The following is a 16,802-nucleotide window of genomic DNA, read 5'->3' as shown; positions in this document are numbered from 1 at the left end:
AAAAAAGAAGGTAAAAATAAAAGAGGATAATATAAAAAAAGTATAAAGTACAATTTCCTCTTTTTATAAATACTTGATAATATGATAAAAAAATTATAAAAATACAGTTTTACGGATTTTATTTTTTATTTTTTATTTTTTTTATAAGAATTATTATTTTCACGTTGTAAAAAACTTGTAAAAATAACTTATAAAAAAGCCAAGTTTGGTACTGAGAATGCTACAAAAACTAGAATTGTTCTTGCTGATACTAAGATTCACATATTGGGATCTTTTATAAATATTAAGTATGCAAGAAAATCTATTTGTGACATTATTTTGCTGGAAAAGTTTACTCAAAATTAAGAGTTGTTTCTACTAGATTGATAGAGAGGTTTCGAATTCGATTTCGGAAAAATATTGAGAGTGAATTTTAATGTCTTTGTTTAGGATATTTGATTATGAACGTTTGTGATGTTGTTGCTCAATTCATTGTACATCATAATATGAACTTTATATGAGAAAAATAAAGGCCCATTTGTTTGAATTTTAAGTTTTCCACCAAAAATTTGATCAAAAAATTTATTAAAATACATTAATATGGAAAAAAAATATATATTTTTACAATTTGAAACTTTTTGTTTATAAAATACAAATTTCAGTATACTATTTGATATTTTATTTATTATTTTATAATTAACTTCTCGTTTTTTACTATCTTCTTAATTTTTGCTGAAAATATCGTATTTTTGTAATTTTAAAAATGAAAACTTTAAGTAATACATAAAAAAATACTTTTGTTTGAATTTCAAGTTTTCTTTTATAAGGTACTTATAGTTTCTTGTTTGGCTAAAAAATATGTGAAATTCAATATTAAATTGTCTTCATAATAATGAGCAAATCAAATAATAAGCCAGAATTTAGGAGAACAACAAAATAGTTATGAAACATCACTCATTTGAATTGGAAGACTAGTTTTGTAGAAGAGTTTTTAAAGTTTTAACAATAATTTGATATTAAAAAGAGTTAAATGTTATCAACAATTTCATTTTAAATGACATATTCCAATGGTAACCATAAATAGAAAATGCTATAAAAAATGCTATGAAAAAATGAGGTAGAATAATTTAGCCCCCAAAAAGAAATCCAGCTGCTTGATCCTCATTTCCATTACATAGCTTGAGAGCTTCTATGACTGCTTCTCTTCCGAATCCGAGCTCAACCAGCTTCGAAATCTTGCTTTCGAAATCGGATCCCTGAGCAGTACCTCCTGTAGAAACAAAGAAAAGATAAAGTTTTGATCTTTATGTCCCAACTTGTAAAATAAGTCCAAGCAAAAACAGGTTCTCGTATCATCCGATTCGAAGAACTCACCAGAAGATTGGGCTCCTTGTGATGCTTTTTTGCTCCCATCCATTGTACTTCCTGATGCCACCTGAAGAGTAAGAAAAAGTTGAGATAAGACTCTTACAATGTCACCTAATGAAGACACCGAAAGACGTTTTAGATTCTCACCCCGGTTCCCGAGCTGGATGCTTCTTTGGATAGCCTTTGTTCATCCAAAAAATGTTGTGGTATGTCTTTCTCTGTAAAGGGTTTGGTTCATTTCGGTTAATATCAATTTCAGTCAATTACTTTCGAAAAGCTTAATGGATATGACATTACGAACCTTGAAGAAACGGTACAGAAACCTCTCCTCCACCGACTCTCAAAACATTATCCTTCAAATCTATGCTGCACTGAATTTGTGTAGGGGTGTTTCAGAAATAATACAAACTATGAATTGCCGAGATTAGACGATATGTACTACCTGATGCTTACGAAGCATATCCAGTCCGAAAAGAAACTCCATGTTCGGTTGATCGAGAACCATGAAAGAACAAGGATAAAATATGTTTCCAATCTACAGAGATCATTCAGCAAAAGTGATATGTTATGTTAGACACTTTTAAATAGATTTTTTTTAAAAGAACAAAAATTAAGACAACTACATTGGAAATAAAGATACCTTTATTGGAGCTACATGAATTTTGCCTAATATCTCTGACTGGCCAACACCATGAGCAATGCCCTTATAACGTCGATCTAAAAGCCGCAACAGCCTGGATAGATACCATACGAACGACAAAACCACAAGAAGCCTTACAAATTAAACACTCGATTCGCTAATCGTGAATATTTTGAACAACAAAATTAACTCCTCAATCTAATTAATCAAAGAATTTAATAATTTTAAGCTACCTAAAACCTAATTTATTGACATTAAACATACAAATAGTAACTCTAAGAATGCACATACATACTCACATAATATACCACTAGACTTCTATTTATATATTTATTTTTTATCTGGACTCTTGAACTGTGCTAGATTAACATCATGTTAGTGCTATATCAATAAATTTTTTAAATAAATGATCATAATGCAACTACAGGGAGACATTTGCAACAATTTTTATAGTTCAAACTTCAAAGGGAATTTTCGCAACAGAGAAAGGGGACAAAACTTAACAATAGTCAAAGTTCTGGGGAGGGGGATAAATCCTATTTATTCTTAATCAAAACATTCATACTCTGTTGGTCCTTGCATTTATGTTAATGCTTTGTAGTAAACTATGATAATTTCCAAGTTTTTGTATGACAAGAACTGTGATCAGAATATAGAACACATAAAGCACATACCCACAACGCTCGGCGCAGCTTTTGGATATAATTGTTGACTGTGCTCCACTATCAACAAATGCCTGGAGAAAACAAATCATAATCAGCAACTATTGTATAAAACAATTGGAACTGAAGTCAACAAGAAACGAAACATGTCAAATAATGCCGCTCACTCATCTCAAATCAAAACCCTAAACTGTCGAAAAGAACATTGAGATATTCTTAAAGAGTTTCAATTACCTTTAATGGTACCCCATTGACCTCCATGTCAACATACAACATAACCTGAAGAGTTTCAAGAAATAGATTCATTTAAGTACTCAAAATGACCAGGGAAGGAAGGAACGGTAAATAGAGTTGAATATTTTACATACCACCCTAGCGAAACCTTCTGGGTTATGTTCTAGGGCAGCTGCCCAATTTTCATCAATTCCTTTCTGCAAAATGTTTAGAAATTAAATTAAAAAGAAGTACAGAGTCACATCGATTGAGTGTTAACTAAACATATATAAATTACCTGTTGAATGGCAGCTTCAATTTTCTTTTGGGCTTCAACATCAAAGGGATCAGCATAAAGAAGGGCCTAATCACACAATAACAGAAAAAATATAGGTAAATTTGGACTTCGATCAAATACAAAATTATAATTAATTATAGTGACAAAACAAATGGACTTACAAGCTCTTCGTCTTGCTGACGCTTCATGTCAGATCTTTGGCGATGACGCTCGCGTAAAAGCTCCTGCAATCGATTGACATTGTCCCCGGAAATAGCTTGTGCTAAATCAGGATCGGTCTGTAGAAGAGAAAACAAACAAGTTCAACAAAAAGATCATACAAGATAGAGCTTAATTCTAGTTGAAAAAACTTGGCTAGTTTACATGCTTCAAAACCGAGTAAACACAAAGAAAACCTAATAAGAAACACAAAACCCCTCTACCTGAAACAGCTGTGCCATCATATTGGAATCACTTCGAAGGTGTCTCTGGAAAGCTTCAGGATTTGCAGCAGAGCCATCTGGATTCATGCCCAACTCATTGGAGGCGGCACTGCCACTGGAAGGATAAAAGAAACATTAATTGGCACACAATTGAAGTGAAAAAACACAAAGTATACTCCATGGATGTGTGAGTCAGTAATATGTTGTAAACATATAATATTGATAGTAAATAAGTAATAGATGAGTATATTAGGGAAGTGGATGAGCTAGACATGCCAAATCGCTTCAAATTCTTAGTTGCTGAGATGAAATGTTTCTAAGTGAGCTGTCCTAATAGTCCTAAGGTGTGTGAGCTTAAAACATTAGGGAAGAGTTGGTATAAAGTGAGTGAAAAATTACTCAGGGAGATACTGAACTGTCTAGAAAAGTTTGGAACTTTGTAATTCTTTCCTTAATACCAATTAATACATATATTCTAATTCTTTCAAGTACTGGATTAGATCAATAGTGTATCAACCTTGTGGATTAGATCAATAGTGTATTGGATTAGATCGAGTATTGAACAACTAACCGTTTGAGTTACTTTTTATATGTTTTTATCTGTTTGTTGTTCGAACCAAACACCCCCACTAAGGTTTCCCTATATTCAATTTCCATCAATCTTCAATTCTATCTCAATTTATCCCTATAGTTTCTACGATTGATTTGTGAATGGATCCCTACTTGGAGACTAACCATAAGCATCTTTCAAAAGACAGACAGTAAGTAAAAGAACAACCTTTGGTCCACAAACTATGAGCTTAAAAGAAATTCAAATTTCACAACCAAACATCTTAAAATTCCATAACAAATCACAGAACAATAAATGAAAGAAAGCCTATAATAGGGAAATGGATGAGCTAAGAGTAGTATATATTTTTCAAAGAGCCAGAATTCCTATGGAAATTGCTATGTAGCTAGCTACCTAAGAAAAACTCAATCCTCAGACCTTGTGGGAGCAATTCACATGCCTAATCATTCGAGCTACTTCTCGAATACATGGTTCTAATATGTAAACACCCCCACTCAGATTTGCCTAAATATTCTATTTCAATCAATCTTCAATTCCATCTCAATTTGTCTACATAGTTTTTGCTACTGATTTGTGGATCCCTACTTGGAGACTAACCAATATGCATCTTTCAAAAACAGTTTGGTCAACAGACTATGAGCTTAAAGAGATTCAAAATCACCCCCAAACATCTTAAAATTCCATAAAATTACCATCAATCTTCAAATCCATCTCAATTTTAGCCTATATTTTCTGTCATTGATTTGTGAATGAGTCCCTACTTACACAAGAACCTTTGGTCCACAAACTATGAGCTTATAAAAGATTCAATTTCAACCCCAAACATCTTAAAAATCCATAACAAATCACAAAACAATAAAACAAAGGATCCATATATTAATTCTTACAACAAAAAACAAACATACCCAGATGCAGAATTGGGTACCATCATCAACAAATCATCATCTTTAACACCCACACCACTCAACTTATCAGAATTCCTAACCTCCTTCCCATTATAAAGCAACTGCTGCTGTTGTAACGGTACATGAGTCTGCTCACATTCAAAAAAAAACAAAAACAATCAAAACACAAACTTTACACCGAAATCAGTTCACTCAACCCAATCCAACCCAACCCCAATTCAAAAAATCCAATCATTATTAAATTAACATACCTCAACCTCTAGCAAAGCTTTCACATTCTCAACCTATACCAAGAAAATCAATTCAAATCAAACAAAAGCTATAAGTGAAATTGAGGAAGAAGAACAAAAGGGTTTATTACCGTTTCATGAGGGTCGACATCTAAGGTGACGATGTTGTCATTGGTAGTCATTACAGTGATCTTCATCTTCTTCTTTCTTGAGTTTGAAAAGGATCTGAAAGTTTAGGACTTTGTATTGGAGAAGTCATCAGTTCACTATTTATATACAAAATTTGGGCTTTGGCTAACTTTGTTGACACGCCAAAACGAATTAAACGACACCGTCATGGGATAAGTCATTTTTTGATAATTCGTCTGTAAACGACACCGTTTTATAAGTTTGGGATTGTTGTCGTTTTTTGATATTCGCCTGTAAACGACACTGTTTTTGTAAGTTTGGGATTGTTGTCGTTTTTCTATATTCGCCTGTAAACGACACCGTTTTTGTAAGTTTGGGATTGTTGTCGTTTTTTGATATTCACCTGTAAACGACACTGTTTTTGTAAGTTTGGGATTGTTGTCGTTTTTCTCTATTCTCCTGTAAACAACACCGTTTTGTAAGTTTGGGATTGTTATCTTTTTTGAAATTCGCCTGTAAACGACACCGTTTTTGTAAGTTTAGGATTGTTGTCGTTTTTTGATATTCGCCTGTAAACGACATCGTTTTTGTAAGTTTGGGATTATTGTCGTTTTTTGATAATTTTTCTGTAAACGACGACGTTTGATTTTGAATTTTAGTTCCTTTTCTTGATTTTCCTTTTTGGTTAGTACTTAAAAGTCATTAATTAAATTTGGATAAACGACATGTCGTTTCTTCGTGTTCTGCAATCAACGACATGTCGTTTAAATCGTCATCATTCTGTTTTTCTTCTTGGGAAAACTCTCGATTTCTCTGTACCTTTTCACTTCTGCGACGATTACCAGTCCCATTCCACTTAAATTAGGGTTATTCTTCCTACACAAAATTACAGACAATAAATCATGTAAGTACACTTAAAGATGTAATAATCATCAGCTTCTTTGTTTAATTCCATAGAAAATAATTTTTAGGTTTTGAAAATTTCGTATTTTTATTGAGTAAAAATTATTGTGTTGAAGGAGGAAATCAGTGAATCGTCCATCAACACCAGATGTAGTGGAAATTCAGGACAAAGAACCCACGCTTCAAGAACTTCTTAACATAAAGGTGAGTTTTTTTTTTCATTATTATTATTGAAATTGATTAATTCCTTCCTTTTTTTTAGAAGAAATTTTTTGAATTTATACCAAAGTTTGGGGTTCTTTTATTTATGACAGTTGATTGAGAGTGGTGAGAAGGAAAGACTAATGGATCTTCTTAGAGAAAGGCTTACTGAATGTGGTTGGAAAGATGATATGAAATATCTTTGCAGGTACTTACTTTAAAGTTCTGTTTTTTAAGTTAATCTTTTGGGTTATTAAGTTATTTTTTAGATTATTAGGATCAATTAATAAACTAGATTCCAAATGTTAGGTGTGGAGATTAGTAACTGGCTGAATCTGGATGTGAATTTTTTTCTTTTTCTTTTCCCTTAAATCCATTTGAGTTTCAAAATCTAAGTGTATATGTATACTATATACATAAGCCTCTCATCTATTTTTGATTAGAAATCTTTATTGGTTTAATGAATTAGAACACAAACTAGGATGGTATTGACTATTATTTAGTTTATATATGGAATAGTTGATGACCCTATCAAGTCTTTTTTAGTTTCTGAAAATTAATATATCTGATGTATTGATCCAAATCATTATAACAAAAGCTTGAGACAGAAATTGAGTAATTAAGATATTTTGAGCAATGGATTGTTTTTCTAAGTCCACCTTACTTTGTGTTCAAATGCTGATAAAAGTGCCAATTTTTGATGATTTGTAGAAATTGGTATCCTCGTCATATCATCTTCTTATTACTTACAATCTTAATTATACCTTTCCTTATGAATGTAGGCAATTCATAAAGAAAAAAGGGAGGAATAATGTTACCTTGGACGACCTTGTACATGTCATTACCCCGAAAGGAAGAGGTGAGACAATTCTCTTTCTTATTTTTGTTGGCTGCTGTGGTTTGTGTTTGCAAGCTCTTACTATGATAGATGTCCCATAAGGTTCACTTATGTTAGATAACTAACTAAGCTAAGTTGTTTTACTTAGCGTAGTCGTCGTAATAGATTGAATGTTAGTTGATTGTTTGTTATGTTTGTTAGAAGCAGTAGTTAGTTAGAAAGGGTTTCAAAAATAAGTGGTTTTGGGTCGGAATAATCACTTTTAGACTCATGGGAGATTGGCTATCTCGAATTAGCTTCTGTTGCTCTTCGTAATGTGTTGATCTTAGTCTCTAGTTGAGGCTAAGGTTTGAGAAATAAAGGCAGAGATTTCTGGTTTGCTTGTGAATGTTCTTGGCTTGAGATTTGAGATTTCTATGGGATTATTTTCTTTAGAACATTTTAGCTGATACCCTGTGATTTTGAGATCGAATCCGCGATAATAAATCTTAATACGAAGTTGTTTGTTCATCTTGTCCACTAAAAATGCTCTCATTGTTTGTTTTCTCATGGATAAGGAAAAACTTAATGAACAAGTTAACTTAGTAATCTTTTGACCAACCATACCATTACCAACTTCTTAGTTTTTCCCAATTATGTACAAATGTTTACATTATTCCTACAAATATATATATGTGTGTGTATTATAGCTTGGTCTAACAAGTTTAGTGGCATGGTATGTTTTGTTATTATGCAGCCTCCATTCCTGATTCTGTAAAAGCTGAGCTTTTGCAAAAGATTCGTACTTTTTTGGTGTCAGCAGCTGTTTGATGATGATGATGATGTGATGGTGGTGGTGGTGGTGATGATGATGATGATCATGATCATGATGACGACGATGATGACGATGATGATGATGATGATGATGAAAGCATTATTATTATCTCATGAGCTTGAGAATTAAGATCATCACAGGAATGGAACTGAGGAATCACATGCTGTAATATATCTTTTCTTTGTTAACAAAAATGATTTTGTAACTTGATACACTTGAGTTCTTAATGGATAAACTTCATTAGTAATCATTTCATTTTTAAGTATATATTACTTAATACTTGTGTTTATGGTTTATTAGGAAAATACATGTATTATATAGTCCGTATAAATATATATATATATATATAAATAAATGTTTATGGAAAATTCTACAATGCGCCCCTTTAAAATTGATATATTGATCCACGCCTATCTGTTTTAGCATTCGAAATAATTTTTTAGTCAAATTTTTTCTCATGATCATGTACGTTATATTTATTTAAGACATTTTGCAAAATTTTAAAAAATTTAGAAAAGTTTAACACGCCAAAAACTATATTTAAATATTGTATTGCACACGTGACTATTTTGTTTTATACGCGTGTAAAATTGACTGTTTGAACATTGTTTTCTACATTGTAAATTATTCTGAATTTCTCAAAATTTTGTAGGATATCTTAAATAGCTATAACGTACATGAATATTAAAAAAAATTAGACTAAATTTTTTTTTCTGAATGCCGAAATAAGTTAAGAGTGCATCAATACATCTCTTTTAAGGGGGTGCATTGTAGAATCACTCAATGTTTATTAATCAATTTAGAAAATTATTGTTTTTTAAACAGAAAAAAGTCCCAGCAAGAAACTTGTACGAGCAATTTTCTCCGTGAAATGACAACTTAACTAAAAGTAATTTTGTTAGCAGATCGTTTTATTAGTAAATTGGAAGAAACTTAAATGATTGGTAGAATTTTGTTTAAAATAAACGTTGTTAAAAAAAAATTATCATACAAAATTTGAGGAAGGAAAGGAGTTTTTATAATACATGTATTTTTACCAAATAGAGTAATAATAATGTTTAATGATAAGTTTGTCAAATGGAACATAATTGTTTAAACGACATGTCGTTTGTTTGAGATTTTTATCCAAGAAGAAAACAGTTAACATAAAACGATATGTAGTCTCGAAGAAAACGACAAATCGCTTTCAACCATGCACTAAAACGACCACGCTTTTCATTAGTAAACGAACAACAGTAAGAGAGCAGAGTCAAGTTGTTGTCGTTTGTGGTCTTTCACTCATAAAACGACATGTCGTTTTCTTGTCCCAATCCCAATTCCTCATTGGCGCTCAATAAAGCTACTCACAAGAGAGTGAGAAGAGAGAGAATTGCTTAGGAGATTTCGGAGTCGTCGTCTTCTTCTTCGTTGCTCCCATTAACAGGGACACCCTTTACCTTTCTTAATTAGACTCAACTTCAATTAACCCCAATACCTTTTTTCAGAAAAACCCTAGCTTTTATTTATTTTATAGAAATGTGATAACACCCATTACCGTATTCCTGCTTTTAATCCAAATTTTCAATCTTTTTGTTATTTGATCTAAACCCATATATGATCATTTGATTGGATTGGATTTATTGGTGAAGCAAAGATGTCAACTGGGCAAGTGATTAAACGAGCTAAATACAAGACCTCAGTCAAGGACCCTGGCACTCCTGGTCTTCTCAAGATGGTCTTTTTTCTTTTGTCTTTTTACTCTTTTGATTGTACTTTTATTGATTAATGTTTGGATGAAATATTTGTGATCAGATGGATATTTTACTTGATGGGAAATAGAAAAAAGTGTTTAAAAAATCCCAACTTGATTCATTGCCCCCCAAGTGTTTGAAAGTTAGTAAATTTGAAACTAATATCTTTAATGGTGAATTTCAATATCGGGTAGAAACTGATAGCCAATTATAGAGTAAAAGGTCGGTATGGTGGTATCTAATATCAATGGTCAAAAAGTATTTTTTATAGGTTGGGAAACTGTTGATTTTGAGTTGCTGCAATGTATGTTTATGGATGATGATTTTTCTTTGTAACTTTGGAATTGTTACTCTTTTGATGCAGAATGAAAGAAAGTTTTCATTCAGTCCTCATGATCCTACTTCTAATGTAAAGCTAAATGTGGATTTTGTACACATTAAAGGTACTCAGTTTCAGGAAGTCTTTTGAGGTTGATGCTCAATTCTCTAAATGCTGTTTCTTTATTAATTCTGTAATAATATTCAGGTCATAAACACACTAAAGAGGGTTCAAATAAACCACCTTGGCTTAATCTCCCCCATGATCAGGTTTCTTTTGTTATAGTATTCCAATATGTTCAGTTGCCACAATGACTAGTTTGAGTTTCTTTCAAACTAATCTCTTGTCCCTTTCTTCTTGGGATGTATTGTTACAGGGTGGGAGTTACATATTTGAGTTTGAAAGCTTTGCTGATCTTCATGTATGCCGAGAATTTGTGGGTAATTCTCATTTGCAAGCACATTTTTCATGACAATGTTATTCCTTCCTCAGCCCGATAGTTTCTTCTATTTGAAGTTCTGTTTAATATCGATTTCATTGCATTTTGTATTTAGGTAATTGCCTTGCAAAGGCTGCAGAAGCTGCAAAAGTTGTTTCTGCTCCGAAAGTTGCTTCCGATAAAGTTGCAGTTACATTTTCTGATGAACAACTCAGTACAGCAGATTTGGAGCTTCGGATGAAGCTATTGCGAGAAGATAGGTAACCGAATGTTACACATATTACTTTTTGAAGATCTAAGATCTCTTTTTAAAAAGAAATAATTAAAGTTAAAATGTACAAGTACAACAGGACTGATCTCAATGACTCACTGATTTGATTATTAAAACCTTTTGTTCATAGAACTAAGATTGTTCATTCACAGCGAATTGCAGAAGCTTCATAAGCAATTCGTGATCGGTGGTATCTTAACAGAATCAGAGTTCTGGGCAACAAGAAAGGTCAGTTACTAACTTTACTAAAGTAATTCATTCAAAGGATTGTGATATTTTAACACTCCCTTAAATCTGAATTCAGAAATTGCTTGATGGCGATAGCAACAGAAAGTTAAAACAACGGATTGGTTTCAAAAGTACGATGATATTAGACACCAAACCTATGGCCGATGGTCGGGTATAATCTCTCCTTTTAAAGTATTTTTGTAGTCATTTTCTTTCCACAGTGTTGATGTGTTTCTCGGCATAGATTTGTAGAAAGAAAATTCATAAGTCCCTTGGTTCTTTTCGGTCTTATTATTATCTTTTATCTTATCTTATATTATTTTCTTTTCTTTACTATTTCTTCCAGACAAACAAGGTAACGTTTAATTTGACACCAGAGATCAAATATCAGGTATGTCTGTCTATTTAGGCCCCCTTACTCCTTTAGTCTTTTTTTGTGTGGAAAATTTAGGTGGTCAAAGTTTTGATTGTATGATCTTTTCTATTCTGTGCTTTTTGTGTTTCTAAGAATCATACATTTTTTTTCATCTTTTTAGATTTTTGTTCTGAAACCAGCTGTTCACCGAGCATTCCTTAATCTCGTTCCCAATAAGGTAGCGCACCTGTTGAAGGAATTTCTTCGTTAGTTTGCTATTTTCCATTCGCCATTATTAGTTAGGCAATAGGTATATTGTCTATTGCTCGGTTATTTTGTTAAACGCTTGCTCATTTCTAAACTAGATGAGTGAAAAGGACTTCTTTACTAAATACTTTAAAGCCGAGTACCTCATTAGTACAAAGAATGCTGTTGCCGCAGCAGCAGAAGCTGCAGAAGATGATGAACTCGCCATTTTCTTAAAAGAAGATGACATATTGGCACAAGAAGCTCGCCGAAAGGTAATCCTTTAATGCAAACTTCTGCTCTCTTTTTCTCATTCGTTCCTTCATAGACATTTCTATTAGAGTATTTCAATCCCCAATAATTCGTATCTGCAGATCAGAAGAGTTGATCCAACTTTGGACATGGAAGCAGATCTAGGAGATGACTATTCCCATCTTCCAGTATGTAGTGTATCATCATTCTTCATTATTTGTTAGATCGGTTACACGTAAATGCTAATCATGATTATATTGTTGTTTTTCTTTAATATTTCAGGACCATGGAATCTTTCGCGATGGTACCAAAGAAGTAAGTGAACCACAAAGTGAGCATTATAAAAGGACTTTGTCTCAAGATCTTAACCGTCAAGGTGCTGTTGTTCTTGAAGGAAGAACTATAGGTGAAACTTTCTATCAATCTATTAGCTTTCGCTTTCTGGTTTATTTCTAGATTGATACGACTTATGAGCTACACTCACTCTTAAGGAGATCCCCAATCTTTTTTAGCCCACAATCCATATGTGTCTTATAAAGCCTCCTGCTGAATGCAGATTGTTCTTTATAGTTTCAGGTACATAACATTTGCTTCTACATTTAACTGCAGATATGGACTTGGAAGATCCACGATCGGTTGCTGAGGCACTAGTACGATCGAGGCAAGGTATGCACGGTTTATTTGTTAATTGAAATGATAACCTCTCTTTTTTACTATATGAACTCAAGTCTCGCCTTGGTTTTATTATATTTGCCCCACTGGTTTAGTAGAGACCGATGAGGATGTGACACAGGAGAGACTCGATAGGCTTTCTCGTATGACTGAAATAGAAGATCTTCAAGCACCTCATGATCATCCTTTTGCTCCACTCTGCATCAAGGTTTTTGCACCATCATTACTAGTAGAAACATGTAATAAAGTGTATATTTTATCTGTTGTATTTTGTATAAATTTATTTTCTTGAAAACAGGATCCTCGAGACTATTTTGATGCACAGCAAGCTAATGCACTCAAAACATTGGACGATATACGAAATAAATCCGAACAAAAGAAATGCAACCTCAGTATCGGTGAAGCTTATCACTCATTGAGGGATTCCATATCTAAAATCAAGACTTTGGGACTGAGTAATCCCATTGTTAAACCTGAAGTTGCTCTTTCGGTAACAGAAATCTGATCATTCAAGTGATAATATATGATAGGCTGAGTTTTAGTTTTATGCTGAAAAGTATAACTTCTCATCTCTATGGCAGGTTTTTAATGGATTGACCCAAAATATCTCAAGCACCAGGTACCAACTTGGGAAGAATCCTCATGAGAGTATTCTGGACAGTTTACCGAGCACAACAAAAGACGAACTTCTACACGTGAGTTCCCGAAACATAGATCTAAATGCCTAAAAGTTTCTTTTTTCTTAGTTAATCTTTGTTAGAGATGTTATGTCTTATGTGAAAATCTCTCTCTTGACAGCATTGGATGTCTATTCAAGAGTTACTAAGACATTTCTGGTCTTCATATCCAATTACAACAACGTCTCTTCATACAAAGGTTAGTCTTGAACTGCTTTTCTTTGAATCTATATGCCTTAGTATTGAGATTCATGGTGTCGATACTCGATATACATGCAGGTAACTAGATTGAAGGATGCCATGTCAAGTATATACCGGCAGCTAGAGGTATAGTATTGTTGTTCATTAGAGTGTCTGAATTCCATTTTGCCAAGGTCCCGAAAAATAAAATTTCGCTACCTAGTTGCAATCATGTGTCATGGGATTAGAAGTAATGATTTTCTGTATTTTGTGAGTAATAACAGGAAATAAAGATAAAGCCTTTTGTGATCTCCTTTTGCTCCAAACAGAAAAAGACCAATAACAAGTTGTGTCAAAATAGTTAACTCAATCGAAACCGAAATGCCTTCTAGGATAAGCAAAACATGATGTGGATAATGTGTGTTAGTAGTAATAATGATGGTAAGGTTTTTTGTGGATGAAAACAGGAAATAAAGGAGTCAGTGCCATCAGACTTTCGGCATCAGGTTTCGCTCCTAGTTCGGCCAATGCACCAGGTCAAAATAAAGCCACACCTCTCAGTAGTGATTTCCCTATGTTTAATGTTTGTTTGTACTATGAATTAGCTATCAAGGAAGAGTAAATTTGTTGTTTATAAGCTCTTCTCGTTTTCCATTTCGGTGCAGGCTCTTGATGCTGCATTTCAACATTACGACACAGACCAACAGAAGAGATCATCATCGGCTAAAATTGGAGAAGGGCCAAATGGATATTAGTGTAGTTTGGCCTTGCTATAATGAGGAGTAATATTTTGGCTCATAATATGATGAGTACAATTTACTTATATCAATTCAATTTTGCTTTGAGTTTCATTATAATGGGTTGTTTTTTTTCCCCTTAAATCCCATTGTTGTAAAATTGTGCTATTTTCTTAAAAGTGAAAGAAAAAGAAGAAGAAAAGTACCCAATTACTTTTTTGAGTTCCTTTTCATTGCTCATAATGTTGGAATAGTAACAAGATTGTTTCGCTATAGACCCGAAAGAGTGAACTCAAGGGTCAAGTCTTTCTCGAGTTTTCACTTCGAAGTAAACTCGAGAAAGATAACTCAAACCGTCAAGTCAAGCATGTAACATTACCTTTCTCGAGTTTTCTTTTCGAAGTAAACTCGAGAAAGATAACTCAAACCATCAAGCATGTAACATTTTATGGCGCAATATAAAATTATACCAATAACATTAAGACATAAAATTAAGATCCAAGACCTAAAAAATTTGTCACTCTCATAAAAGTTGAGCTTCCTAGTTTCTTTTTTTTTCCTTCATTTTTGGTAATTTTATTCTCCAAATATTAGAATTTAGAATTATGCAGCTGCAGCCAACTTTATAACCTCTCATAAAGATAGTGAATTGGTTTCTAAGCAAAATTAAATCAACCACTTTATAAACTTGAATTCAAAAATCCCTTTTCTCAAATTGCCAAAAGAATCAATTTTGAATCTATTGCATACCAAAATAAAGCATTGATTGAAACAAATAGAAATATAATAACATTCAATCAAATTTATATAATTAAAAAAAAAAAACATAATAAAGGGAAAAAGAAGCCAAATTTAAAAGAAAGAAAGAAAGAATCTTTAATACAATAATGATTGATTAATTAGAAGGGTGGAGGAGCATAGTAAGGGAAGAAAGGTCTTCCATTTGCGGTGGCTCCGGCGGAGGAGGAATAATCGACAGTATCCTTAATCTTGTGAAACCCATTCTTAAAAACTCCGAAACCGAACAACAATCCGATCAGAACTACCACCAGAATTACACACGTGCAAAACATGCACACCCTACTTCCACAACACATCTTCTTCTTCTTCTTTCTTTGGCTTTTTGATAGTAAAGATCGGATCTTTATCAATATATAATGGGATTTGAATGAATGGAATTGAGTGTTGTGTTTGAGAGAGTGAAAATGTTTTTAGGTAATGTTAGGAATGCTTGGACGCTATAACAATTTTGGGATTTTGAGTTTGGCTTATGTTTTTTTTTTTTTTTTTGGTTTGGTTCCTTTTAAGTAAAGGGAACTTTTTTTTTTTATTATCTCCTTTTTTTTAAGAAAAATAAAATAAAATAATGAAGGGGAAAATAGGATTATGATGAGGTGGCAAAAGAGTTTGAGGAAAGTTTTTGGCTTTCATGTTTTTTATTCTTTTGGATACTCATTTCCACTCAAGATTATCTCTATATATGTTTGGTAGGAGGGATAATTGTACACATTAAAGTCAAATGTTGGAGGTCGTATAAGAATGTATATGTATAAGGGTGGTATTATATTAAATAATAAATAATATTATGTTTAGATAAAGTAATGTGCTGTGTTAATTATTACTATTAAAATTTTTAATATAATATAGGTTGTATTATTTAATTTATGAAAAATGGTTCATATTAATTTATATTATAATATTTACAAAGGATTTGGAGTTAACTCTAATCTCCAATCTGGAATCCAGGATTCGGGACTCGGACCTAGACGCGGATCTGGAATTGGTCGCTCTATCGAGTTTTTTCACACGTGACAAATAAAATAATAGCAAGACTGCTTAGCCAATTGCCACGTCAATTACATATCAACGCCACATGTGTAATTAATTTTAAAAAAATGATTTAGTATTACTAATTTCTTTAATCATTAATTGATTTTTAGTCTAATAATTTTTTAAAAATGCATATTTTTTTTATTTTTTTTAATGTTAAATTATACACGTGATGTAGTAATTTTTTTTTTTTGATGAAATTTCAACTTCATTAAATTAACAATCTGAATACAATACATCCATAACAGCAGCTGGAGCATTAGACACAGAAATAATACGACCAGATAAGGACCGAGACATTCTAGCAACAACATGTGCTAGACGGTTTGCTGATCGTTTCACAAAACAAATTTTTATTAAAGGCATAGAAAGTAAAAGAGAATGACAGTCTTGAGCCAAATTCCCAAAGATGGAACAGAGGGATGAATGATTGCGAATCGCCTGGATAGAGACTAAACTGTTAGATTCGAGCTCAACATGTTGCCAACCTTGACGCTTGATCCAGCTCAACGCCTCTTTGATCCCCATTATTTCTACAACTTCAGGTCCGAAAGCACCATGAAAACAGTGAGCTTTTGCTTCAATGAGAGAACCCGAATCATCCCTGGCAACCATACCATAGCCATATTGGTTATCACTTGCAAAGATCGCAGCATCAACATTAACCTTGATTGTATTTGTTACAGGTTTAGA

The 16,802-nt window shown here is 32.8% G+C and overlaps 4 protein-coding genes across 6 annotated transcripts; 2 read left to right on the top strand and 2 right to left on the bottom strand.

Moving 5' to 3' along the window:
* Window positions 1-918: 918 nt before the first annotated feature.
* On the bottom strand, window positions 919-5,600 carry LOC115694847 (protein DNA-DAMAGE INDUCIBLE 1). Its single transcript, XM_030621948.2, has 15 exons — window positions 5,420-5,600; window positions 5,310-5,342; window positions 5,059-5,186; window positions 3,583-3,697; window positions 3,322-3,438; window positions 3,161-3,226; window positions 3,018-3,080; window positions 2,884-2,928; window positions 2,662-2,723; window positions 1,988-2,081; window positions 1,790-1,882; window positions 1,649-1,718; window positions 1,495-1,565; window positions 1,354-1,414; window positions 919-1,249 (listed from the first exon to the last, which is right to left on the bottom strand). The coding sequence occupies exons 1-15, from the start codon at window positions 5,483-5,485 to the stop codon at window positions 1,107-1,109; spliced, it is 1,227 nt and encodes a 408-aa protein (XP_030477808.2). The 5' UTR covers window positions 5,486-5,600; the 3' UTR covers window positions 919-1,106.
* A 581-nt stretch (window positions 5,601-6,181) lies between these two features.
* Window positions 6,182-8,438, top strand: LOC115724650 (transcription and mRNA export factor ENY2). Its single transcript, XM_030653981.2, has 5 exons — window positions 6,182-6,321; window positions 6,437-6,524; window positions 6,635-6,729; window positions 7,304-7,380; window positions 8,096-8,438. Coding segments are annotated over exons 1-5 (336 nt in total). The 5' UTR covers window positions 6,182-6,319; the 3' UTR covers window positions 8,170-8,438.
* A 1,087-nt stretch (window positions 8,439-9,525) lies between these two features.
* On the top strand, window positions 9,526-15,521 carry LOC115725755 (general transcription and DNA repair factor IIH subunit TFB1-1). 3 transcript variants are annotated; one of them, XM_030655362.2, is made up of 20 exons: window positions 9,526-9,887; window positions 10,268-10,346; window positions 10,430-10,491; window positions 10,599-10,662; window positions 10,777-10,921; window positions 11,085-11,160; window positions 11,237-11,332; window positions 11,507-11,551; window positions 11,697-11,753; window positions 11,881-12,036; window positions 12,136-12,201; window positions 12,296-12,419; window positions 12,623-12,679; window positions 12,784-12,893; window positions 12,984-13,175; window positions 13,267-13,380; window positions 13,484-13,561; window positions 13,642-13,689; window positions 14,010-14,078; window positions 14,208-15,521. In XM_030655362.2, the coding sequence occupies exons 1-20, from the start codon at window positions 9,807-9,809 to the stop codon at window positions 14,295-14,297; spliced, it is 1,809 nt and encodes a 602-aa protein (XP_030511222.2). In that variant the 5' UTR covers window positions 9,526-9,806; the 3' UTR covers window positions 14,298-15,521. The 3 variants fall into 3 exon arrangements, with proteins under 3 accessions (XP_030511222.2, XP_030511221.2, XP_030511223.2); XM_030655361.2 differs by having other exon boundaries at window positions 12,781-12,893; XM_030655363.2 differs by lacking the exon at window positions 9,526-9,887 and having other exon boundaries at window positions 10,599-10,658; window positions 12,781-12,893.
* On the bottom strand, window positions 15,029-15,376 carry LOC115724883 (uncharacterized). Its single transcript, XM_061116760.1, has one exon. The coding sequence runs from the start codon at window positions 15,374-15,376 to the stop codon at window positions 15,179-15,181; it is 198 nt and encodes a 65-aa protein (XP_060972743.1). The 3' UTR covers window positions 15,029-15,178.
* Window positions 15,522-16,802: the final 1,281 nt, after the last annotated feature.

This window comes from Cannabis sativa, chromosome 6, assembly GCF_029168945.1.
Source record: "Cannabis sativa cultivar Pink pepper isolate KNU-18-1 chromosome 6, ASM2916894v1, whole genome shotgun sequence".
NCBI lineage: Eukaryota > Viridiplantae > Streptophyta > Magnoliopsida > Rosales > Cannabaceae > Cannabis > Cannabis sativa.
This window is presented reverse-complemented; position numbering and strand designations above follow the sequence as displayed.

What these genes read in the sequence shown, in the direction of transcription:
- LOC115724650 (XM_030653981.2), top strand. An exon ending in AAGAACTTCTTAACATAAAG is followed by an intron (nt 6,525 to 6,634) that starts GTGAGTTTTTTT and finishes TATTTATGACAG; the next exon opens with TTGATTGAGAGTGGTGAGAA. An exon ending in GATATGAAATATCTTTGCAG is followed by an intron (nt 6,730 to 7,303) that starts GTACTTACTTTA and finishes TTATGAATGTAG; the next exon opens with GCAATTCATAAAGAAAAAAG.
- LOC115694847 (XM_030621948.2), bottom strand. Translation starts at nt 5,485, where the DNA reads ATGAAGATCACTGTAATGACTACCAATGACAACATCGTCACCTTAGAT. An exon ending in CATCCAGCTCGGGAACCGGG is followed by an intron (nt 1,415 to 1,494) that starts GTGAGAATCTAA and finishes CTTACTCTTCAG; the next exon opens with GTGGCATCAGGAAGTACAAT. An exon ending in ACAAGGAGCCCAATCTTCTG is followed by an intron (nt 1,250 to 1,353) that starts GTGAGTTCTTCG and finishes TTGTTTCTACAG; the next exon opens with GAGGTACTGCTCAGGGATCC.
- LOC115725755 (XM_030655361.2), top strand. Translation starts at nt 9,807, where the DNA reads ATGTCAACTGGGCAAGTGATTAAACGAGCTAAATACAAGACCTCAGTC. An exon ending in CAAAAGACGAACTTCTACAC is followed by an intron (nt 13,381 to 13,483) that starts GTGAGTTCCCGA and finishes CTCTCTTGACAG; the next exon opens with CATTGGATGTCTATTCAAGA. An exon ending in TAGTTCGGCCAATGCACCAG is followed by an intron (nt 14,079 to 14,207) that starts GTCAAAATAAAG and finishes ATTTCGGTGCAG; the next exon opens with GCTCTTGATGCTGCATTTCA.
- LOC115724883 (XM_061116760.1), bottom strand. Translation starts at nt 15,376, where the DNA reads ATGTGTTGTGGAAGTAGGGTGTGCATGTTTTGCACGTGTGTAATTCTG.